A 10,468-nucleotide genomic window follows, 5' to 3' on the forward strand; every position below is an offset into this window, starting at 1 on the left:
TGTTGCTTGCACACGATTGGCTGCTGAGCGGAGCATGCGCGGAACAAGTCACTGTTCTTGTGAGCGGATGTATTTAGTGAGCCTGGTGTGAGGCATGTGGAGGAGTCAGAGTATGTGTGAGTGTTGCAAAAGCTGTGATACAATAATCCAATCCATCTAATATTAAATTATAGGAAATATTAAAATATAGAATAATAGATTTCTTCAAATTCAAATGTAGAGAACTAAATAATGCAACATATACAAATTAGGATTAATTAATGAAGCAATACATTAGCCTGAAACCAAATAAACTAAAATCTATAGAAGAAGAAACTATGACATGTATATAATACACATTAAACCGTAATCATGAATTAATAATGTTCATAAACAATCAGACTTGGATAACAGGAAATTTAATTCATACTCTTAAATCAAGACAAAAACTAATTAAAGATACATTTATTAAATGTAGAAAAAATCTTAATGGTGATACTGTTCAGAAATGACAGTGATCATAAATGTATATTGAAGAACTTGTTCAACATGAACTGAAGATCCCATTCATGTTGAGGAACCGTTCATGTTCGTGCATGTTCTGAAGAAGTCGTTCAACCGTTTATGTTCTGAAGAACTCGTTCAACCGTTTATGTTCTGAAGAACTCGTTCAACCGTTCATGTTTGTTCATGCTCTGAAGAACCGTTCATGTTCTGAAGAACCGTTCATCCTCCGAAGAACCGGTTCATGTTCTGAATTGTTAAAGATTAAGATTTGATCAGTTGTACTTTTTTTTTTAATACTTGATGCAGCCCAGCCTCACCCAGACTCTACCTCCAGCGGCCCCCAGGTAAATTGAGTTTGAGACCCCTGGTGTAAATGTAAATGGTGTTTTAACTGATGCATTTGTAGTTGAGGGCTTTGCTATGAGCGCTGATGTATACATCCTTTAATTTAAGATACAATAACAGTTTAATAAAGGTAACCCAGAAAACAGGACTTTGGGGAAAGCCTGCATTGAATGAAGCCAACAAACAGTAAAAAAACTAAAGTAACTAAACACATATACTGGAGTACGGTTCTTAGGTATTATACTGAGCTACTTGTACTTTACTTAAATATTTTTCTTACTTTATAGTTCTACCTCACTGGTAAATATTATGCTTTTCCTCCACTACATTTGTCAAAATACAGTTTTCTAAAGTTAAATGAGCTCAACCATAAACATATATGCATTATTGTTAATATGCAGCATGTTATTGCTCAGCAGCAGGCAGAAGTTTACCAGAGAGAACAGACTGACAACGAATGAAGGATAGTTATTCTATTTAGGAAAAATATGGAACTGTGTGATATCAATTGGCTCTTTATGTTTTAAGTGTGTGGCCCTTAAAAGGACCTTTGGTTGTTTGATGCTAGTCAGAGTTTAACCCCCGAATCCGTAGAGAGTGCGTCCCTGTCTCTTCAGAGCATACACCACATCCATGGCGGTCACCGTCTTCCTCTTGGCGTGCTCGGTGTAGGTGACGGCATCACGGATCACGTTCTCCAGGAAGACCTTCAGCACTCCGCGGGTCTCCTCGTAGATCAGACCGGAGATACGCTTCACTCCACCGCGGCGAGCCAGACGGCGGATAGCGGGCTTGGTGATTCCCTGGATGTTATCACGGAGGACTTTGCGGTGACGCTTAGCGCCTCCTTTACCGAGTCCTTTTCCTCCTTTGCCTCTTCCACTCATCTTCACTGGTCAAAGTGTTTCAACAAAGTGAAGAACAACGAGGAGTTCACACATATTTATATCCTGTCTGAGGACGTGATAGAAGACACGAGGCTGGTCTTCTTCGTGGGCTTTCATGAAGGTTGATGATGAGATTCTTTGGTGCTTTAGCGCCACCTGCTGATCAACAACATTAATCAGGGACATATTGTATCCCACTGCTTATTGACAAGCTGACCAGTTTTGTACTTTATATTTACTTTAGTACGATGTCGAGGACGATCACGATGTGACTCTATGGAGAGAAATCAGCAGATATCGATTTAATAATCTCTCTGTGGTTCTTTTCTCTCTGATTCTTTTTATATTTCCCTCTCTCACTGTATCCATTTATCTCTATTCATTTTTACAAGTTAGAGATCAATTTCCAATCTGGTGTAATTCGGATTTATTTAACTGTATACCACCCGATGAAATGCATTATTAAAACAATGTCTAATTCTGTAGGAGCAGATCTGGTTAGACTACTATTATTTCCACTGAGCTTTATTTAAGCTATTGAGGCTGATGAGCCTCTGACTTCATCATACTTGTTCACCCACAATAACAAGCTCTAGAAGTATTGGTTGTTTTTATGCTGCAGGGTCGCTCCTCTCATGAAGGAGCATCGGCCTTTCTGCTGAAATGCCTAACTCAGATAAATAGTCTTGGTTTAAATAAATAAGGACACACCTGTGCTGAACAATTATTTATGAACTTCTACAATTCCCACTAAATCATGCTGGACGTTGAAAAAAACATTGTTTTAGAATGTTTAAATTGGTTAGTGGCTCTTTGAAAATATTAGTTGTATATCTTTAGAGAAAATAAGGTATTGGAGGAATAAGAGTAAAACATTTTACTACTGTTAAAAAACAAAACATCTCCCATAGCTCAGGCAAATTGTCAACATGCAGGTTGATTACGTCCACAGACATCATGCTCCCTTCCTTTTCAATACTAAGTTGATCCCGACTAGAAACCGGTTAGGAATATCATACAATAAATATCAATTTAAAAGATCATAATGCACTCAACGTTGGTCCTCAACCTGTCCTGCAGCTTTTAGCTCCAACTCGTGTTGAACACCTGAAGTTGAAGTGACGTCACACCATGAACATTTAACTGCACGCAGATGGCCACGTCGTTCACAGTACAAGTATGTACTTTTATTTTATAACATAAAAGTATGCAGACTAAAGTAAACATGGACAAACTGAACCAGATTAATTGAAACTAGTAAAGATGAGATGGGTCTTTTTAAGAGTTTATTTCCTCTGGATTATTCGCTTGTGCAAGTTGTATTGCATAACATGTCCATGCGGTTCGGTAACGACTGATCTATTGCCGTTGATCGTAAAACGTTGTTAACAGAGAGGAAGGAGCTCTTCAGAGAGAGTGAGGTGGCTCTTAAAAGAGCCGTTGTGGGTCGTGGACAGCAGACAGTCTAAGCTCGCTCTCCGCGGATGCGACGGGCCAGCTGGATGTCTTTGGGCATGATGGTGACCCTCTTGGCGTGGATGGCGCACAGGTTGGTGTCCTCGAAGAGGCCGACCAGGTAAGCCTCGCTGGACTCCTGCAGAGCCATAACAGCGGAGCTCTGGAAGCGCAGGTCGGTCTTGAAGTCCTGAGCGATTTCTCTCACGAGACGCTGGAAGGGCAGCTTGCGGATCAGCAGCTCCGTGGACTTCTGGTAGCGACGGATCTCCCTCAGGGCCACGGTACCGGGCCGGTAACGGTGAGGCTTCTTCACGCCGCCGGTGGCCGGGGCGCTCTTCCGAGCAGCCTTGGTGGCCAGCTGCTTCCTGGGGGCTTTGCCTCCGGTGGATTTACGAGCCGTCTGCTTGGTTCTCGCCATGACTTCTTCTCGTCTCTGATCAGGAGAAACATGCCGTCAGAGAGGAGACGCGCTGCTCTTAAGCTGTGGGACCGGCTGTGAAACGGTGACGCGGCTTCAGACCTCCAGCTCCTGATTGGCGAGGGGCTCCTCGTGGAGCTCAGCTCCGCCTGGAGCAGCGACCCAGCACCCGAGTCTGCGCTGCTCATTGGAGGAAACTCATTTCGAAATGTCCGCCAAAAGTCACAGTGGGCCGCCCCCTGCGCTTCTGCTGAAAGCCTCTTTTCTGGTTGGTCAACATCATCACGAGGACATATAAAGGAGGATATTGGGCGATACTTATTTCTTAAACTTATTATTTAAAAGATCAACATATATATATATATATATATATATATATATATATATATATATATATGTATATATATATATATATATATATGTGTATATATATATATGTATATATACATATATGTATATGTATATATACATATGTATATATATATATATATGTATATATATACATATGTATATATACATATATGTATATGTATATATACATATGTATATATATATATATATGTATATATATATATATGTATATATATATGTATATATATGTATATATACATATATGTATATGTATATATATATATATATATATATATATATATGTGTATATATATATATATATATGTATATATACATATACATATATGTATATATATATATATATGTATATATACATATACATATATGTATATATATATATATATATATATATATGTATATATATATATATATATATATATGTGTATATATATATATATATGTATATATACATATACATATATGTATATATATATATATATATATATATATATATATATATATGTATATATATATATGTGTATATATATATATATATATGTATATATACATATATGTATATGTATATATACATATGTATATATATATATATGTATATATATACATATATGTATATATATATGTATATATATATGTATATATATATATATATATATGTATATATATGTATATATACATATATGTATATATATGTATATATACATATATGTATATATATACACACACATACATATATATACACATACACGTATATATGTACATATACATATCTAATGTGTATGTATATCAATGTATTTATATACATACTTTTTTATTTATAATATATATTTATATAATATATTTATTATAATACATATTTATATTTTTTCAATATACATATATACACACATAATGTATATTGACAGTATGCAGCTTGACTGATGGATTGTAAGGCTTTGTCATATAATTATATTTAATATAATTCTCCCAGGACAGCCAGACTAATACTGAAAGGGTTTATAACATGATATTTTGCCAGCATCAGGAATTGGTCTTTAGAAGTAGTGTGTGGCTCTTAAAAGAGCCGTTGTGGTGTTGGTCTCCAGCAGGTTTACTTGGAGCTGGTGTCCATGGTATACAAATATGGTACAGAATATGTGTACACAAAAACCATGTAATTGATACAGCTAGCACTGCTGGATATTAGAAAACTTCATTAAGTGTGAAACATCAACTTTTGTGTATTCTGATTCTGGAGGAATCGGGTAAAACGCTCATAACTTTTTATTGAAGTGAATTTGAGTTCCCATTGACTAATAATAGTAATTCTAACGAGGGGAAACAAGAGCTCCTATGTGCAATAAATTTAAAATCAAGCATCAGACATCTTCATTTTATCTGCGCATATTTTGCCAGCATCAGGAATTGACCTTTAGAAGAAGTGTGTGGCTCTTAAAAGAGCCGTTGTGGTGTTGGTCTCCAGCAGGTTTACTTGGAGCTGGTGTACTTGGTCACGGCCTTGGTTCCCTCAGACACCGCGTGCTTCGCCAGCTCGCCGGGCAGCAGCAGGCGGACAGCGGTCTGGATCTCCCTGGAAGTGATGGTGGAGCGCTTGTTGTAGTGAGCCAGACGAGAGGCCTCACCGGCGATGCGCTCAAAGATGTCGCTCACGAAGCAGTTCATGATGCCCATGGCCTTGGAGGAGATGCCGGTATCGGGGTGGACCTGCTTCATCACCTTGTACACGTAGATGGCGTAGCTCTCCTTCCTGGACTTTCTCCTCTTCTTGCCGGTCTTGCTGACGGTCTTAGAGACGGCTTTCTTGGAGCCCTTCTTGGGCGCTTTGACGGTGAGATCAGGCATGACTGTTGGATTCTTCGGTGTCGGAAGATATCTCCAAAAGCTCAGGACGGTGAATATATATCAACTCGATGTAAATGAGGCTGTGCTGTTGCTTGCACACGATTGGCTGCTGAGCGGAGCATGCGCGGAACAAGTCACTGTTCTTGTGAGCGGATGTATTTAGTGAGCCTGGTGTGAGGCATGTGGAGGAGTCAGAGTATGTGTGAGTGTTGCAAAAGCTGTGATACAATAATCCAATCCATCTAATATTAAATTATAGGAAATATTAAAATATTGAATAATAGATTTCTTCAAATGTAGAGAACTAAATAATGCAAAATATACAAATTAGGATTAATTAATAAAGTAATACATTAGCCTGAAACTAAAGAAACAACACATATAGAAGAAGAAACTATGACTTGTATATAATACACATTTAACCGTATTCATGAATTAATAAATAATGTTCATAAACAATCAGACTCAGATAACAGGAAATCTAATTAATGCTCTTAAATCAAGACAAAAACGAATTAAAGATACATTTATTAAATATAGTAAAAATCATGATGGTGATACTGTTCAGAAAGTATAGTGATCAGACATGTGTATTGATGTATAATAGATAAAGATAGCTAGAGTTTATATCAATGTTGCTCATCTTAGTGGTGAGATAAAAAAGAGGAGGTGTTGGAGGACATCCAACAACCTTTTAACAAGTCCTGGTCCTGATGCAGGGACTTTTTTTCCATTTCATTGCATAATCCAAACTGCTTATCCTCTTTTAGGGTCGCGGGGGCGATGCAGTCGATCCCAGGTGACATTGGGTGAAGGCAGTGTACACCCTGGCCGGTTTATCACAGGGCTCAGATAGAGACGGACATACATCCACACTCACATAGTCTCCAATTAACCTGAGCTGCATGTCTTTATAATGCAGATGTGACTGATAGTTATTATATTATCATGAACCATATGAGTGTCAATAAATGACATTTCTACAATGTCTCAAATGTGCTGAGAAAGGCTCTTTGTGGAACTCTAAGTGATATGAGCTGAATGTGTTGAAGCATATTTATTCCATTATTAATATTTGTTGTAATGAACATATCTTGGTTATTAAATATCTCCTCTTTATTTTAAATTACTCTGTAAATGAAAGTAAATGTCCCGTTTTGTGTTCTTGTCCAGGCTTTAGAGATGTGACTCCTTGAACAGTACTCATTTTCCACTAAACCCTAACCATAAAACAAAGTCTGTAACCTTCCTGGAGGGTTTTGAAGCGGCTTCAACATCCAGAGGAGGAAGAACAGCAGCTCTTGGCTGAGCGAGTCTTTGGCCTTCAGATAAACAAGATGGAACAAACAACAAAATAAACTGGCTTCAGAAAGTACTCAGGCTTCTTCCGTTTTGGTAGACGTCATTTTAAATGGACATATTGTTATTTTTGCACATCAATCTACATTAAATAAACAATAACACACATAATTCTACATTAAATAAACAATAATGCACATCAATCTACATTAAATAAACAATAACAAGCACTTTCATTCAACCAACCATGTCTGTTTCTGGTTTCAGATTTGACTGATTATTGAAACTATTATGTACTAAGAACGGCTCTTAATTGTTGTTGAATGGCGGTGGGTAAGTGTGACTTTAACCATTACTTCAGTTCTTCCTTCAGTCTGTGAGGAGTTGGTTACCATCAACGTGAATGCACTAAAATGAGCTTTAACGATAAACAACATCTAGTGCAGCTCCGGTCAGTCTCGATGCGGAAAAAGCATTTGATAGAGTCGACTAGAAAGGCTGGGTTTTAATAACCAATTCATTAGGTGCGTACAATCTTTATATAGAGACTCATTTCTCTCTTTAAATTATTTTAAATGTATCAGATCTCCACCAAAACCCGTTTTCCAACTGGTCCATATGTTTGTTCTGGTTCTCGATGTAAAAACAGCCATCTGAGTTCGACCAGTTTGTAATAAACTGAAGTTATTCTGGGAGCAGCAAACACACTGATGATGGTCGAGGCTCATGATGCAGACTTCCTATCAGAGCTGCTTGACGTGAACGTGTCCTCAGCTGATGACTACTTTTAATATGAATAGTAATTATTTATTTGATACATATATCAGTGGTGAATATTAGAAAACGAAAATGAAGTGTCAACCAGCAGTTTTTGACAAAGGAAGTTTTAAAATAATTGCAAACAGGTGTTCAGCACATAGAACTGACAAGTCATCAGTGGGGAGAGGAGGTTAAACCAATACAATGTAATATATAAAGTAATAATATATTCACATCAAACAGCTCGAGATGGTCTTTAAACTCAGGTTCATGCCATTATTGAATTTACAACAATTGTAAATATTTGTGCATTTCGGCCCTGATTCATGTTGGAATGGAGGGAAATGAGGTTGAAGATAAACTTGACAACGGGGCATTAAACAAAAGTGTTATTTTCCAGGGGATAAAAACGTAAAATGACAGCTTGAAATGAAATTTGGAATAATGACACTATTGAGCAGAAATTCAGATGTTACTTTTTTTGGATTACGGTTCTGTCACACAGGACTCAATGTTACTTTATACACCATGAACAACAGAATGAAGAGCAGTGTGGTGGATGTGAAGGAGTGGAGCATCGAAAGACTGTTAAGAGAAAAGAAACAAACAAGTGCAATTAAAAAGGTAATTATTTATACATTATTATATACAGGATATTTATTTATAAAGTCTGGTTATTTTAATTAATATTCTTTATAATAAGAACAATACCCTCGTACAGTACGTGAAATTATGCAGTTTTAAGGTTTGTAGTTCGCCATTAAATTACAGAAGAACAGTTATTGTGTAATCTGCTGAGGTTCAGGTGAGGACGGACTAACATTTAGATTTGAAATGTGTTCAATAACACATATACAGCAGTTCGGATTCTACAGACCGAAGATACAATATTTGGTATTTTAGGAACAGTTTTGATCCAAAATACCGATCACAAGTATTTTCTTTTTTATAATACGAACCCGAATGGTTCACTTCAGAACTTTGGACCTGTTGCAGCACTACTTCTACCTGGTTCTTATGTTTTAAAGTGCAAGTCTCGCTCTCCTCTGCAGCTCCACTCTGTCCTCAATCAAGCCATGAAATCCTAAATCTATAGTGGTTTATTATATAATACCAACTACAAAATGATCACGGTGTCCAAAACTAGCATCTGGTGCTCCTAACAGCATTGTTTTGGGATGTGGCTGTATGAATTAAATCAATGTTAGGAGACGGTTTAATGCCAGTTGAATAAACTGAAATAAAGTAAAATACTGTTACTCGCTGTTACTATTACTCACACAACTTGGAAATGCCAGTCTTGAATCCACATATTTCATGATTAATAAACAATTCTGGAAGAGCGAGTATTAATCACATTTTCAGTATTTTGGACAGTTCAGAGACATTAAATACATCAGTTACAGTAATAAACACGTGAAGTCCCACCCTGGCTGTATAATCGCTTCATTGACCACGTTAACAAAGTAGAACTAAGCTAATATGGATATATTTTAACACAAAGCCCAGAAAAGGGAAAATTAACTTGTTTCTTTCATGCAAAATATATCTTGAAGATGCAGAGAATTCATCCAGTGTTGTGATCAGGAAGTCATCTCTTAATATAAGTGTGTGGCCCTTAAAAGGACCTTTGGTTGTTTGATGCTAGTCAGAGTTTAACCCCCGAATCCGTAGAGAGTGCGTCCCTGTCTCTTCAGAGCATACACCACATCCATGGCGGTCACCGTCTTCCTCTTGGCGTGCTCGGTGTAGGTGACGGCATCACGGATCACGTTCTCCAGGAAGACCTTCAGCACTCCGCGGGTCTCCTCGTAGATCAGACCGGAGATACGCTTCACTCCACCGCGGCGAGCCAGACGGCGGATAGCGGGCTTGGTGATTCCCTGGATGTTATCACGGAGGACTTTGCGGTGACGCTTAGCGCCTCCTTTACCGAGTCCTTTTCCTCCTTTGCCTCTTCCGCTCATCTTCACTGGTCAAAGTGTTTCAACGGGGTGAAGAACCACGAGGAGTTCACACATATTTATATCCTGTCTGAGGACGTGATAGAAGACACGAGGCTGGTCTTCTTCGTGGGCTTTCATGAAGGTTGATGATGAGACTCTTTGGTGATTTAGCGCCACCTGCTGATCAACAACATTAATCAGGGATGACGCTTCTTGATATGCTAAAGAGAAAAGTTTGGTAGCCATCTTAATAAGGTACTTAAAAATAATACTAAAGTACAGTATCAATAACAATCATCATGTGACTCTAGATATATCAGCAGATATGCATTTAGTAGTATCCTCTCTGTCCTATTAGTTTATCTGATTCTTTGTTTTCTCGACTCTTTCACTGTATTTATTTATCTTTATGATCTCAGCCAGAAAAATATGCATATATCCGCGGCTAAGATTATCGCGGATATATGCATATTTTCCCATTCTGCTTCAGCCAACTGCACAATATCTTGGGTGGCCAGTTATGGCTGCATGCTGAAGGACCTCTCAAGGCTGCAGTGACTTACACTTTCTCTCAAAACTCCTTTTATAGACTTAAAAAACATGTTTTATACAGCCAATGATTGCCTACTTATTCGTCACTCACCACTCTTAACCAGCCC

General features: G+C 37.7%; 2 protein-coding genes across 2 annotated transcripts; both read right to left on the minus strand.

Annotated features, from left to right (window-relative positions):
* Positions 1 to 1,330: 1,330 nt before the first annotated feature.
* LOC117732053 lies at positions 1,331 to 9,879 on the minus strand. The gene is made up of 5 exons (XM_034534663.1): positions 9,524 to 9,879; positions 5,435 to 5,783; positions 3,697 to 3,769; positions 3,244 to 3,609; positions 1,331 to 1,718 (listed from the first exon to the last, which is right to left on the minus strand). The coding sequence occupies exons 1-5, from the start codon at positions 9,828 to 9,830 to the stop codon at positions 1,407 to 1,409; spliced, it is 1,407 nt and encodes a 468-aa protein (XP_034390554.1). The 5' UTR covers positions 9,831 to 9,879; the 3' UTR covers positions 1,331 to 1,406.
* LOC117732162 (histone H2B 1.2-like) lies at positions 5,393 to 5,817 on the minus strand. Its single transcript, XM_034534897.1, has one exon. It carries the CDS (start codon positions 5,803 to 5,805, stop codon positions 5,431 to 5,433), a length of 375 nt encoding a protein of 124 aa, XP_034390788.1. The 5' UTR covers positions 5,806 to 5,817; the 3' UTR covers positions 5,393 to 5,430.
* Positions 9,880 to 10,468: the final 589 nt, after the last annotated feature.

This window comes from Cyclopterus lumpus, chromosome 6 (genome assembly GCF_009769545.1).
Source record: "Cyclopterus lumpus isolate fCycLum1 chromosome 6, fCycLum1.pri, whole genome shotgun sequence".
Classification (NCBI taxonomy): Eukaryota; Metazoa; Chordata; class Actinopteri; order Perciformes; family Cyclopteridae; genus Cyclopterus; species Cyclopterus lumpus.

Bases quoted from the DNA above. Each gene is read 5' to 3' on its own strand.
- LOC117732162 (XM_034534897.1), bottom strand. From the start codon at position 5,805: ATGCCTGATCTCACCGTCAAAGCGCCCAAGAAGGGCTCCAAGAAAGCC.
- LOC117732053 (XM_034534663.1), bottom strand. From the start codon at position 9,830: ATGAGCGGAAGAGGCAAAGGAGGAAAAGGACTCGGTAAAGGAGGCGCT. The intron at 5,784-9,523 runs GTTAAACTCTGA...TCACCGTCAAAG, and splicing joins CACTCTCTACGGATTCGGGG to CGCCCAAGAAGGGCTCCAAG. The intron at 3,770-5,434 runs GTAAACCTGCTG...TGAGCAGCGCAG, and splicing joins ACCAAGTACACCAGCTCCAA to ACTCGGGTGCTGGGTCGCTG.